Below are 15383 nucleotides of genomic sequence, written 5' to 3'. Positions count from 1 at the left end.
GGTTATGGTTGGTGATATTTGATGTGATCCTAATGTTTGAAGAGCATTCTACTTTGTAATAGAGGCCAGAATCCTCTTAGGATGGCCATAAGTGAAGCCAACTGAATTATGTGGTTGTGCAGCTATGGCGTTTTCGCAGTTATATATTTGCCGCATTTGCCACCCAATCCACCATCTGGTGCATAATCTACAGATTTTAACATTAAAAATGATTAGCTCAATCGGTTCGAAAGTTACTAAACGAACAGCGACACATGTTGCCGTGCACTGGAAGTCCCCTTGCAAAGCTTGAATGGTCACCTTTCTGTTGCTCATTGCTATACTTTAGTCTTAAACTAATAAACAAATAAATAAACTGCAGCTAATAAGGTGCAACGAAATGTTCAGGCAGTGATGAAAAGAAATAATTACGTAATAATATAATAAAATATGCTGCATAGTTTTCTTTTTCATGCTGCAAAATTTACGCAGCCCAGACGCATAATTTGGCACTCCCCTGCCACATAATTTCAGTGGCCCTGATGGTAAGGGATGCCCAGGCGAGTCTTTTTTTACATTTTTATTCTCTAACTTATTAATAAGGCTACCAGGTGACTGCAGTTCGCCGGACAAGCAGCAATCCAGTCATGAACTTTTATTATTCAAATCATTGTTTTCAGGTATGTTATTTCAATTAGCTTGCCGTAGGTGAGCCAGGTTTACAAATCCCAGAACGCCTTCGGTGGTTAGATTAAACGCCAGAGGTGGAGCGCCGAGTTCTTGGTGTCACGGAGTTATTAGGAAGCGTTACTTGTTGGGTCCATAGTCCTCGTGCAGTATGCTTCCACCTGCACGTGCTGCCACTGTGGTGCACCCCTGAATCACCTGATGGCATGTTGTCTGCCTCGTGCCTATTGTAGCTCCCGTCGCTGTGGCAACGGACCTTCCCCTTGTTGGCCATGTAACGAGACCCGCCCATATTCTCTTTCTGTTTACTTATTAATGACCCACGTGGTTGTAACCTGCTGTGAAACAGGTCGCTCCAGAGGAACAAGAATGTGCAACGGTCACTGCGTCACGTAGGTGCATGCCACAAGCACCAGGGGGCGGGGCCCCTGCGAGGCTCCAGATCCATGAAGTGAATACATTCCTTGACGTGACAAGTTATTATACCGTTTAGAGACACGTACATTCCTGAAGAGGGCAGGGACGGCAGACAACGCAGGGCGGGATGCGGAACAGCCGTGTCTGTGTTCAATGAGAAACGCGAGGCATTTGTCTCATTATCTTAAAGAATCGTCAATGTCAGTGGCGGATTAAACCCTGTGGAGGCCCCATAGGCAGTCGAAATTTCGCCCCCCGCCCGTAAATTGTCTCCTAAAACACAATGCGACAGATTTTTTTTTTTTTTTTTTACAAATGAACAGCTGCCAGAAGATGAGCTGTCATGTAAATCTGATGTCTCTGGTTTATATACTTTAAATTGTTAATGGGTACATGACATTAATACAGCATTTCCTCTATAGTCTTTGATGTACATTTTTCGTTTCTTTGAGTTGATTCATTTATTTCTATATTTTGGAACAATATATAAGAAAGCTTGAGGGTAATTTTCTTTCAAGATCAAATCAATATTATTTTGATCCTTTATCCTGGAGCCCCTAAAAGGAGTGCGGCCCATAGGCCGTTGCCTACTTTGCCTATGCGATAATCTGGAGCTGATCAATATGCTTGTATTTGCCCCTCTCACAGTACTTTTTTGTATAACATAGCCTATGGGTTGCAGATTCTTGTCTGGATACTTCCAAATAAAATGTTCATCCTCCTGTTCTTTTGTATTGTATTGTAGCATTTGTACCTTGCTTTCTTCTCATAAGTGGAGCGCTAAAGCGCTTACCACTTGCATAACAAGCAGCACCATGTAGGGGGGGAGCTTTTTGTTTTTTAAACCAATAAGGGAATTGTTTTCATGGCGCATGTGATGACCACCATGGTGCGGGTATTGTGTTATGATACTCAGCGCCTAGTGGTGTAATGGGTGAAGGTATGTGAGCAATAGATACGTAAACTATAATTCTAATAAGGTCTAAAATGTACAGGCTGCTGCACAGTGTCAGTGGCTTAATGTTCGGTGTGTGTACGTGTGTGCGTGTGTGTGTGTGTGTGTACGTACACCAAAAAAAAGAGGGGTAATCGGAGAAGGCCCATTAATCCATATGGCAACATACAGCAGGCAGATGTGGGGTTGAATGATTAAAAGGATGCCAGAGGGCAAGACATGGTGACCTGGGCGGCAGGCCGTCATTTTTTTTAGGTCAATGATACTACCTACTGCTGAACAAATGCACCTGGCGAACAAGGAAGGAGGTGGGAGAGCAATAAACGATGGCAAACTGCACAGCCGTGGGTCCAGTTCTTTCTACTCCTGCCATGCCCGAGTAAGCCAACGTTTTGAGGAGGGGTTTACGCTCAAGCCCCTCTTAAGCTCCATATGCTCCGAAAGGAGGACAACCACCAGTCGAGCGAGTCCTAGTCGGGTCGTGGCTCAGACATGAGCCAACCTGGCACCCTTCACATGCATGAATGAGAGAAGAAACTCTTGGTCAGTTGCTGCCCTGACAACCGACCTCATATTATGTTCTGTGTTATCCCTTCATGTGAGCCCAATACTTTACTTAGGTGCCAGATATCTTTGCTGCTCTTTATTTACATAAGGAGTCATCATCCTAACCTAGAATTTTCTCTCAGATGACTTCCCCTTTCATTATTAGTAGGAAAGGAAATTTATGGATAAAAAAGGAGACAATGTGGTTAAAGGAGACATACCAAGCTTCTGCTAGGTCAACAGTTTGGCACAGATTTGCTAGGTCTCAAAAGTTTAATTTTTGCCCAGTTCTTCTTTTTCTTGTGTTTATAGTGTATTTCATACCCTGGTAGAGCAACTGATGCATGTTTGAAAATATGTAGTACGCGGCATTGTTTTTGAGCATCGGAAGGATTGTAGTAAGTCTACGTAGGAAGTGTTCTGGTGTCTGGCATAATTACCAGAGTGGTGCTTTTGAAATTGGCTCCAGCAAAGTGCAGTGAGCAACAGAACACTTGAGCTTTGCATTACTGTTGTGTCTGGTAAGTAAGGTGTGTTGTGAGTGTGGCAGTGGTGAGTAAATGAAGACCACAGAGCTGCACTTTATAAACAAACATTACCAAATCCAATAGGTCTGACATTTTGGCTGTCAGCCTTTTGACTTTGTCAATAGTTGTTTATTTTGTCATTGTTTGTGTGATCATTAATATTGGGGGAACTTTTGGACCATTGTTAATAAGAAAGAAAGAACTAAAAACAGAAATATTTTTATGTCTGTTTCCTGGCACTGATTGGAACTACTTTGTGTGTGGATGTTCTCTCTATGGAAGGGAGAATGCCCTCATTCTCAGTGAAGGTAGCCAATGACTGAAGTGTTCTGATCCATTCCCTTATGTTGTAGTTTGCGAGGAAAAATGTGAATGGTATAGCAGGCCAGTGAGTGAATGAAGAGGGCTGGTTGAAAGCCCCTATAAGTGTATTATAAAAACACATTTAATAACATCAAAAGGTCTTGGCTAAAGCCAGGCATAAATAAAATCTAACACAAACACTTTCAAATGCGCAAAGCGAGTAAATTATTCTGGGAAAACATTTTATTTCTCAAATATGAGTTCTTGTGTTTCTCCATTTTTTTTAAATGTCTGAAGGCTAAAAAAAATAAAGACACATTTTATACCGGACAGTGTATTTATTTATTGAATTTATAAAGCATTTTTATCCAAAGCTCTAGCTACAAACAAGCATTTGCAAAGTAATAGGTCTCCCATTTATGAGAGTTTGGGCAATTGGCATTGTAAATGACATTGCCCATGTGTTGTTTTTAAAACAGATGAATAAAAGGCATTGCCATTTACAAAGCCAATAGCTTAAGCTCTCGCAAATGCAAGACATATTGCAAATGCATTCGGCACCTGTGCTATAATTTTTTTTTAAAAAGCATTAGGAGAGAGCATGTCCTGCCTGCAATAGCAGACAGGACAAAGCTGTTTGAGAAAACAGTGATTGAAGGCTGTAATTCAAGCCTACTGAGTAACAACACACGTGGCAGGGGGTGTTGCCATGAGTGGTTGCAAAATGAGAGAAGGCGGTTCTAAGGAGGGACTACTAAGCCTATTGACCAATAAACAGCCACAGTTTACAGTGGACAATGACACTTGCCAGGGAAAAATATGGGCGGAGAGTGGACGGAGCTTCAAGTCCCTATCTGAATACAGCATGTCTCGTAGAGCAGCGCATGCGCTGCCCAGGCTCAACCTAAAAATATAATATACTACAAAATAATGTAAAGAGCAAAACGTTTGGTTTTACATTTTCATGTCCTTTTTCTTGTTTTCATAATTTGACATGATGCGCTGTCTGCAGTTCTAGTGCATAGCAAATTCTGAAGGGAAACTGCACTGATGAGAACCTACACCAAATCCATCTGTAAAGGGGGAGGTGCTTCAGTTAGAGGGGCGTGCAAAGTTTATTTCTCCTCTCCGCTTAAGACATCTGGCTTTTTTTGTTCGCTCCGTTTTTTTCCTGAACGTATATTTTTTACTATTTTATCAGTCAAATATTATGTGACTGCAGATTTCTTAGTCTGAAAAGGTCTGGAAGAAAGGGAACCCTCGTCTAGTTGTAAGGATTTATTCTTGACAGTTTCATATGCAGCTGTGGTGTGTGGGACCATGTTCCAGGTTGGTGCCTGCACGTAAGGGTCTCGTGTGATTGAAGGCCCTCCAGGCAGGGCCACAATTAGTGTGCCCATGGAAGGAGGGACAGCTTAATTGCTTAGTGACCGGAGGAATCAGTGATGCGCATGGGCACAGCCTGGCATTTAGACAGGCAATTCCTTCCGGGTGAAAAACTGGTTGTGTGCCTACAGAGAGCGACTAATGTTTCAAACTGAGAATGTGTGACTCAGGTTGTAGTTGCTGATGAGCCACCAAGTGAGGTGATGTGGGCCTAGGCCTTGCATCCTCCGGATTGAAGTTTTGTGAGAAAATCCTTCCGGGGCGCCTTGGCATTGTATGGTTTCACTTCTGTGATACATTAGGACACTCACAGGTCAGAGATTTGACAGGGCAGTACCAGTTTGGGTTGGCCTACCCGGACACACATTCTACTTGGGACATCATTGCATTGTCTTTGCAGCTGTTGATACCCCTAGAGCTGTCCCGGTGGAGCTGGCAGAACAGTAGCAGCCGGTGTCCTTGCCAAGTGGCAGGGCGTGGGGGGGGAGGGACCGGGGAGGACAAACAACCGAACAAAAAAAATAATACAAAAGTACTTACCTGACCTTCCAACGCTCCGCTCTAGCTCCCTGCACTGCAGGCACAGGCTCCCAGAATCCCCTGTGGCCCATACTGATGATGTTCTCATCCTGAGACCAGCGTCTGGATTGGGTGGAGCGCTCTGAATTCGCACTCCCAAGTGGACTGAGAGCCTGTGCCTGCTAACGCCAACCTGGCAACGCAACTCAGGTTGGAGACCGCTTCAGTGCGCATGATGGGTTGGCTGTCCTGAGACAGCCGGCAAAACTGTCAGTGCACCCACTACCCCCCTCTGCCTGTCATCTCCCTGGCCCCGCCCCTAACCACGACGATATGAAGAAAAATATAACCATAATTAACACAGGTTAATTATTTTATTGTTCATTTTTTTGGCTGGTGGTGGAGGGAGGGCTGGGGTGGGGAGGTGAAGCGCTCCTCCGCCATAGTGGAAGAGTGGCCGATGTGTCACAATTCAGATTTCAACGTCCCCTAGTGGAGCAGTGCATGGGGAGCACTTAGCGAGTCACCTATATGGGATTGGTGGATTGGGAGGGGTTTCCACGTCTTTCTCCCAGAGCTATTGGCTGAAGGGGGTGCTTGCATTGGTACTGAGACAGAGCTAGTAATGCAAAATACTGATCTCTGCACTGAAATTTGAAAATGTTTAACAAAATGTGAGGTTTGTACATTCACCACTTGGAATGTTGATCTTAAATACAAATTATTATGTAAAACAGCACTTAACTCCTGCTAGTGTGAAAGTGAAACACTCCAAGCTCCTCGTTCATTTATTTAATACTTTTTTTGTATGTATGATCTCAATCCATTGGCACCCAGTTGGTATTAAAAATTAGCCTTGTAACTTTTCTCCATTTTTGTTGAATATTTTTTCTTTTATTCAGTTCAAATTCACTGGTGTTGAGAAAACGTCAATGCTCACGTTTTGTGCTTAGGACTTCTCTCAAGAGATCATCTCAAGCACAAACGCACCATTCAGCAAGCATTGGCAAAGCCAACTTTCGGGGCCTGTATGTTTTGTCAGTTGTTTTTGGGGTGCTATGCAGCATTGTTAAAATGAAATAAACAAAAAGGTGTGATGACGGTCTCATCATTAACCAGAATGCTTCTGCAAGTCAGAGAAATGGTGCGGGTGCCACTTCACTTGCATTAATATTCATTTATCAATCCAAGATGGTGGATGCCACTTTGATCGGTAAATAAAGAAATTAAAACATTTTTGTATGTGAAAGCATCGATTAAGCTCTGCAAAAGTTAGGGGTGAGGGCTTGTGGGTTAACTGAGGAGCAGATGGGGAAAGGAAGGGGGAAAACAGCACATGAGAACGGGGGCGAGAGAAGCATAAGAGGGAGAGAGCACAACGGAAGCACAATAGCAAGTGAGAGCAACACAGAGCGCAGGGATGGGGGTGAGAAGCACACGGACGAGAGAGCAGCAGAGAGAAGCAGACAGATGAGAGGGAAAAAACAGAAGCGGGAGGGCGAAAAGCACACAAGGGAGACCGTTGGAAAACCCATGCCTTGTGGAGTTCGTTAGCAAAAAGAAAAAGTAATTCTCTAAAAAAGCAGATAGTGGAAGGACACACGTAAAGAGGCTATGCTCTAGGGGAGGGACAAGCACAAGATGGATAAGGCAAGCCACTGGATAAGAAGCAAGCAAATAAGAGTGACCTTAAAGCCAACCAATTGTAAGCGATAAGCAGGCTCTAAGCCAACATTAAGATCTTGTTAAGCTGATAATAGGTCTTTTACACCAGACAGCTGAGGCTGACTGGGCGGCTCGACCTAAAAATGAACACAATATATTATTCATTTTTATAAAGGGTAATTGTTCAGATTTCCTTTTATTATCCTTGTTTTGTCTTTACAGTAGGGAAATTGTTTCCATCTCCATATGTTAAACTCTGTTTCTCACAGTTCATGTGTCTCGTGCCCTCATGGTATCTTCTCTTTCCTAATGGTTAACTTTCTCCTAATGTTGTTGCAAAGGACACCTTCTCTTCTTGCTGAAAACTCTACTATTTAAGACTACCATTCTATGCCCTCCTCAACATCTGCTACACTACACTTCTTAAAAATTCCCCAAGTTCAATTTCTCATTCATCCCTTGCGGATTCCTATTGTTTAGTTCTACTATCCAAATACTTCACTTTCATTGAGTCTTACCTATCGCTTCACTCCCATTAAATGTTTCCTTTATTCCGTAGCAAAAATTCTGCCTCTGGCTATTTGCTGCAAATTGGCTTCTGGTGACACTGTATTTGTTGTCTTTTATTTTTATACCCCCCAATTTTTTTTCATCTTGAGGTGTTGTTTCTCCAACATGCACTTTCTATGTCAGTATTTTAGTAAATACACCATGTAGTCGCTTTAAAAAGTAGCAAAAAGTTTAATGCGAATAGTCCCGCCTAAAAGTTGAGCCCTTTGCTTAACTATTGCAATGTGTAAAGGTAAGGCAAGGAAACATTTCTTTTTAAAAGTGCACTCCAATATCCATATGTACCTATGCCACTTACTATGTCTGCTTTAATTAACATGCCCTGTATGTTTTTTTTCACTTCAATATGCAAATATTGGTTTTATGCTAAACATTTTGCTGCATTCAGCATCCTGTGACAACATTGCTATATTCTTCACAATTATGTGTTTGGTTTGTACGGTCACTGTAGTAAGTTTGATCGTGTTCGCTAACACCCTCTTCTCATCCTTAACTTAGCTTCTGATGGCTAGATAGACAGAATTGAACATTAAATAATACCTCTTATGTACTTTGTCTAGCCACAGATCTCTTCATTTTCCCTTCTACTAAATATAATTAGCATTTTCACATTTTGGACATCATCTACTTAAACGCAGTGGTTAATTTGTAAAAATAAATTAAGTGCCGGGGCTCTCGTCAGGAAGCAGCTTGCACCAGCCCATTTCTCCTGTTAGCGCTGCCTAAAACGGAACCGACAACTGACCATGAAAGTGGGGACAATATATGGCGTAATGGCCAGAGCTGCCGACTTCAGAGCTGGGTAACAAGGTTTGGGTCTCCGCGTCGGCTCAACATCCTGTGATTCCAGGCAAATCATTTAATCTCACTGTGCTTACCATAAATTAATGTGTCCCTAACTGGTGATCAAAAATAGGGATTATGCTGTTCCTCTAGTGTCACGACCTACCCGTTGGAGTGGGTAGGTCGTGGACAAAACGTAGAGCGGAGAACCTCATTCACACATATGAGCAAAGCCCTATGCGTGAACCACCGGGTACTGTTGATGCCTGGGTACTCCACTTAATTGGGTAGATCCAGGTTCAGAACAGGTACATTAATTAGTAGACACGATGATTGTGAGTAAAGTCAATACCACTACTGTTAGGTGTAGATAGTTTATCCTCTCCGGTCCTGAAGAATCGCTAGTATAATTAACTAGAAGCGAGAAACATGTTGACCCACACTTTCTAACAAGGACACCCATACGCGAGACAATACACTCCGAAGAGTGCCTTGTTATATATTTATTTTTACTTAGGGTAGGAGACCCCCAGAATAAAATTGTGTTCTTCTAGGTACTCCAAACCCTATTTTAAAGCACCTTCTCACATCTACACAGTCCTGACCCCACACCCGCACTTCACCTTACAGCTGTTTGATAAAAGATCTCAGATAAAGTGCCCCTACCAAAGGGAGCCCATTGGGTATTGCACCGCCGACCCAACGAGGAGCAGCCCAAATGATGAAGCATGACACCTGAAAGGGTGTGTGAGGGCATTACACTCCAACATATGGATTCCCAACTCTAAACCCCAGCAAGGGCACAGTTGGTTCCTGTCTTTTCTGACTCTGTAACTCTGACACTAGAGGACCAGCATATTCCCTATTTTTGATCACTTTCACTGGGGCCCCTTTATGCTGGACCTTCCACTCCCTTGAGAGTAGAATAAAAAACCCACGTCCCTTTTTTTGTATACAGTCCCTAACTGGTGCTCATGAAAAGCGCAGCTGTTGATGATTAAATACCGGTACTGAGCACCAGAAACCACCTGCTCAAATTAAGCACTTCATACAGGCATGGCGTAAACAGTGGGTGTAAATTGTACCTGCATTTTGACACTCTGTCACTTTGTAATGCCACCTTACTAATTGGCATCACCATAACATGGCAATTCAGGCATGGTCAGAAAATTACCTGCCTAATAAATATCAGTTAAATAGGTTGCAATTGCACCCACCTGTGGATGGCTGCAAATGCAGGGCTAGAGACTTGCAAGGAGTGGTATGTATGTATATATATATATATATATATGACTGGAACTTCGACATTCGGTGCAAACCAGCAGGAGACCAAATAACGAAAAACGGACCCAAGTGAGTTGATTTCAAGCGTCTTTATTTCATACTGTGCACCCTCACGATCGCCATGACGCGTTTCGGGCCCTGGAGCCCTTGATCACATGACATGGTCGAATTACACCCTGTGATTTGTAGTGTTGGATTAGTCACATGGTCCCAAGCCTATAGAAATAAAGAAAATACTTCAGCCTGGACCAGAATACGTAACCAACAATTTATACATTGCATTTACAGTTTTCAAACCCCATTTGTCATAATTAATATCGACAAACAATCCTTAGAAATGTGCAAATTTACGCAATAAATATGTTAAAAACAATATTTACATTTGTGCAAAATTGCCAATATTACTATGTACAACAAATCACTATGGATTGAATATGTACAATACATTTTCTGTGCAATATTTAGCAAAAAAGTAAAGTGCATTATGCAATATTTACAAAGGAAGGGATTTGATTAATATTGCCCAAGTGGGCATGGTTAAAAAATCTTCTGGACCACTGCTTCTACATTGCTCGGGTATTCCTGTCGACTCCAAACACTATAAAAAAGAAAAGTGTGATTACCCAAATGTGTGTTCATATATTATGTGTTTTAAAATCTGGCAGTAATCAATAAAAATAGCCATTGCAAATGAATCTACGCCTCAATTCCATTAAACAGTCCATTCTTAAGACTCTGTGTACATTTGTAGCTTTTCATTCCAAGTGCAAGCAAGTATACAAATCCTCCGTCGCGTTCAGGCCACTTGGAGCCTTAGTGTCTAATTCAAGAATGTACCGGGTTTCAAGTACACGTAAACGTGCCTCCCTGTTTCCTCCTCTACGCAGAGGCTCCACCATGTCTATAGCATAGTATTTCAGGCAGTTGACATCACCCTTATGACAAAGATTTACATGCCTCGCCACCGGGTAAGCCTCATCTTTGTTAATGACGGCCCTCATATGCTGTAATATGCGCTTGTGGACTTGTAGTTTAGTACTACCAACGTAGCAGAGTCCACAAACACATTCCAAGACATAGATGACAAAGTCTGATTTACAGGTTATTTTCTTGGTGATGGGGAGTTCTGCCTCGCTAAATGGGGAATAATACGTAGTCTTACTTTTCCCTATGGTGCACGCTTTGCATACTGCACATTTCAAGAAACCCTTGCTTTTCCCTAGCCAGTTGCCTCGTACTGGTACTTCCGGGCTACTGCTGACTAGCATGTCACTCATGGATCTGGCACGGCTATATGTGATAGCCGGACATGTGGACATAGTTTTCCCAATCACAGGATCCCCTGTGATTATATGCCAGTTTTTCTTCACTATCCTTTGAAGTTGTCTATGCTGGCAACTGTAACCAAGAATAAATCTTGGTTGGTCCACTGCTGCACTTGTCACTATTGTGTCTACCCCCATTGATGTCTTTGGAGAAAGTGCTGTTTTATTTGCCCTTTCCATTGCTTTAGACACTATATTTTCCGAGTAGCCCCTCTGTAGGAACCGCAACTTGCTTTCTTTCTGTGCTTCTAGACAGTCTTCATCGGTGCTACTAATTCTTCTAATCCTCAGCATCTCCCCGTAGGGGATGCTGCGGATCAGATGGTTGGGATGCTGACTGGAGGCATGGAGGATGGTATTACCTGCAGTTTCCTTGCGGTGTAATTTAGTATGCAGTCCCCCTTCCTCTACATAGACCTCTACATCAAGGAAATTTACCTTCCTGTCACTGATGGTACCTGTGAAATGTAAATTCAGTTCGTTCTGATTGATATCACTGATGAACTGTTCTGCTTCACCTGCAGTCCCTTTCCAGATTATGAATAGGTCATCGATAAACCTGTACCACACTAGCACTTTGCTACACATGACCTCACTAAAGGCATTGCCTAGGACCTGCTCATATATATATATATATACTACTATTATAAAGAGAGAACACAAACCTTTGAGCCAGGTAAACTCGAAAAGTACACCACCAATCAAAACACCCAAGGCATCTTTGAAAACCTCAGGGCAAGCAGAAGGACATAGGCTATTAAAAATACAAAATATACGTTGTTTAAAAAATTTCGAAATAAAAATAAAGTAGCGCCGGCCGGGACGTCTGCGTGATGACATCATTTGCATTTGTGCTCCCTGGCAACACTTCCGGAAATGGTGCCGAAGATCGTGACCTGCTGGGAGGACTGCCGCGGCCCTGCTTGCTGCTGGGTGAAGTGGCGGCCTGTGCAGGCGGGGCGCCTGGAGAGTGGCGGCCTGTGCGGGCGGGGCGCCTGGAGAGTGGCGGCCTGTGTGGGCGGGGCGCCTGGAGCGGGACCGGCGGCTCAGATAAGGATCAGGCTCTCCGGGACACGGGCGGGAATGGGCCGGGAGGGGGCCGGGCCAGGGGCAGAAGTGCACGCAAGCCTCAAATGCTGCCCCCAGCCCCTTTCTGCCCCAGGCAACGCTTGGGCGGGCTGCTAGTATATATATATATATATCTCCTCCCCGACAAAGAAGAGCAGAGACCCAAGGGGAACAGTTGGAGGCCCTTTAATAAAAGAAGTGGCGGATGCATTTCTGGCCGTTGTTAGCCATCGTCAGCGCCCAAAGCCTCCACAGATGAGATGCACTTTGCTGGTAAGTTCCACCTCTTAAGAACTCGTTGTTGTGAGTTCGCACCGCCCTCTGATATATAGATATATATATATACTAGCAGCCCGCCCCGACCTTGTCCGGGAGCTTTCAGGCTTCCCCCTACCCCCGCCTGCCCCGACATTGCTGTGCTCCTCACCGTTGGCTCGCCTGCCCCGTCCCCCGCCTGGCCCGACACCCGCCTGCCCCTACAGCTCTGCTTCTCACCGTTGCCTCGCCTGCCCCGACCCCCGCCGGCCCTGACCCCCGCCTGCCCCGACATTGCTCTGCTCCTCACCGTTGCCTCGCCTGCTTTGTCCCCCGCCTGGGTCGACACCCGCCTACCCCTACATTGTCCTCGAGCCTTACCTCAGCCGTCAGTCCGGTCCTCGCCGCTCTGTTCCTCACCGCCTGTCCGCCGCCTCTCCTCCCCCGCGCCATGTCCGCCTCTCCGCTGCTGGTACCGCCGCTGTCCGCTGTTCCTGACGTCACCGCTCCTCCCCTGCGGCAAGTCCACCGCTCCTCGGACGCCGCTCTGATGCCGCTCCTGACGTGACCACGCACGTCGCAGCCGGCGCTACTTAGGACGGACTACTTTTTTAAAAATATACATTTTTTAAATAAGGTTTATTTTTTTAATGTATATAGCCTATAACCATCTACACACCCTGCCGATTTCAACGGTGTATCGGGTGTGTAGATTGGCGCTGTGGTTCGCGAGTTTACCTGCCTCAAAGCCTGAAAGTTACTACTTTATTATAGTAGTATAGATATATATTTTTTTTTTTAAAGGAGCGGCCTTGGGCCATTAAAGGGACAGGTGCTGTCTTTGAACAAACATACTTTCCATTTAGAAACCTTTCTGGTATAACTTCCTGTTTGTGTATCTGACACCACTCCGACTTCGGTGTCAGTATGTGATTTGTTTATTGCAACCCCAATTGTCGTTGCTAAATATTGATACATTGCATTGGGACTCTCATATAGGAAGGGGCTTCCCTTTTCCTGTCTACTCTTATGGGTCACAAAAGTACTTTCACACAAGTCATAAAAAAAATTCTGACTTAAAGTGTTTTCATACATTGTAAGAAGGTGTTTTGCATTTGCAAACCTTGTGTTTTGCAAATTGCAGGCTTTGCAAAGACAAAGCATATTTGTACATAAGGCCCTTTGCTCTTTGTAAGTAGCACCTTCAGGAATTATTCTCCTCCAAGTTTGTAAGCGGCAGAGCTAGGAGTGCCCCACTGATCATGGAAAGAGAGGTTCGGTTTACCTGGGTACTAGGAAATTTTCAGTGTCATGTGAGGACTGACCCTCAAACCTACTTAGCTTTCCTCCATTGCTTGTTAGCATGTTCCTGGAGAAAAGTGAGAAAACCCCAGTAATTTGTCAAATTTGAAACAAGGGATAGCCCTTCTTCAAGCGCAGACTAATATACACCGTGCATGTTACTAAAACTTTAAAGTTAATTTAAAAAGTTGACAAGCTTGTGTGCCTCCTGGTCTGGGTAAATATACAGTGTTTCAAAAAGCAGGCTGGGAAATCCAGAGCATCAAGTTTGGCACCACTATTACATTAATTTGTTTAATTTTTCTTTTCAAACATTAATTCAAATTCCAGGAATTTCTCTATAAAGATTTTTAAAACCTTTTTAATTTAGTTCATAGAAGAGTAATTGGTCATTTAGTATCCTGTCCATCCAGTGCTAAGCAGTGTTCAAATGAAGATCCAAGCCAAATAAATCATTGTTTGTCAATTTCCTGTAAACAGCATATGGTAATATCATGTTTCAATACATTTCGGCTAAAGACCTTCGTCAGGGGGTAAACTATCCAACTGTAAAGTGAAACACACAAATACCATAATTGCAAAACATCACTACACCTTAAAAAAATGCCAGAGATGTACTACCACTAGCACCTCATTGTTAACTATTTGGCAATTTCAAGCATACTCATTTCTTTACCAAAATACCAGTTTCCCAAAAAATAAAATACCAACCCATTCTTTACATAGTGTAATTAACATAAGTAATCCCCACCCATGGCATAGGGGAAAGGTCCAAAACAAATCCCTTTGCATTAAAAATAACGTGCAAGCAGGAATCTTGGCAATGGACCTCTATAATCCATTTTTTTCATTTACTTCTCGCTATCATTACAGTGTTTACACTTTTAAAAGAACGATTAACTTAAATAAAGGAGTTTGACCATTCATTGTAACCAGCATGCTAAGTGGCATGGCAGTTTTTGGCTGGAATGGCTGTTTGATGTTGCGCTCTTGGTTCTTTCAGTGACACCTGTGGATGGCAGTAAGACCTGGGGCCGCAGCGCAGTTATCAAGAAAGAGGAGATGGTTGGGAACAAGAAAAAGGGACGGACATGGGGGCCTAGCTCGACCCTGCAGAAGGAGAGAATCGGGGGAGAAGACAGGTAATGAATGCCCTGTTATATCATGGTGTAGCTTGAAATTTCAGCAGATAAAAGGGTAAGAATGAGGGATATCATGGTCCAACTTTAACTTTCAGAAGGAGAAAACCAGAAGAAAAGGCAGGTAAGTACTCCTGACCAGGAGTAGAGAATTTAAGAGTAAGCCAGTTAAAGAGGCTCAGGATATTATGGTTTTGCTTTACTTTACAGCAGCAGGCATTTGAGAAAACCAGACTGTCATGGACTTGCTCTTTCCTTTCTTCCTTCAGAAGGAGAGAATTGGAGGTTTCAACTCTGGTTAAAGGGATGTGAAACTTCTCTTGAGATGTAAAAAAATTGGCGGATAAGACAAATATGAACTCAGGACATCAGCCCTACTTCTACTTTTTAACGGAAGTGGGGTATAAACTTGAGACTTGTGGCCTGATCACGGCCTTAGATAGAAGACCATCTTAAACAAGCATTTTCAATGCAATGGGTTTTGCATTTTTTAGAGTTTGAGCTATTGACGTTGTAAATGACCATGTCTTTTACCCATGCGTTTTGGTCTGGAGTGGAATGGATGTATGTGGAGTGGAATTATGTGATTTGTATTGGAATTGTTATTTGTGAAATTGTGTGTGGTGTGGAGTGGATTTGTGTAGTGGAGTTATGTGGCAGGGTGTGCAGTGGA

At 43.5% G+C, this 15383-nt stretch overlaps 1 protein-coding gene across 1 annotated transcript in view; it reads left to right on the top strand.

Annotated features, from left to right (window-relative positions):
- The window catches only part of MAP3K10 (mitogen-activated protein kinase kinase kinase 10), a 270585-nt gene that overhangs the window by 176729 nt on the left and 78473 nt on the right, over positions 1 to 15383 (top strand). Inside the window, exon 7 of the mRNA XM_086938266.1 lies at positions 14575 to 14713. Within this exon, the coding sequence (XP_086794392.1) occupies positions 14575 to 14713 (139 nt within the window). The remainder of the gene's footprint in view (positions 1 to 14574; positions 14714 to 15383) is intronic.

Source organism: Lissotriton vulgaris, chromosome 9, assembly GCF_964263255.1.
Source record: "Lissotriton vulgaris chromosome 9, aLisVul1.2, whole genome shotgun sequence".
NCBI lineage: Eukaryota > Metazoa > Chordata > Amphibia > Caudata > Salamandridae > Lissotriton > Lissotriton vulgaris.
Note: the sequence above shows the minus strand (reverse complement) of the source record. Positions and strands in the feature narration are given on the sequence as shown.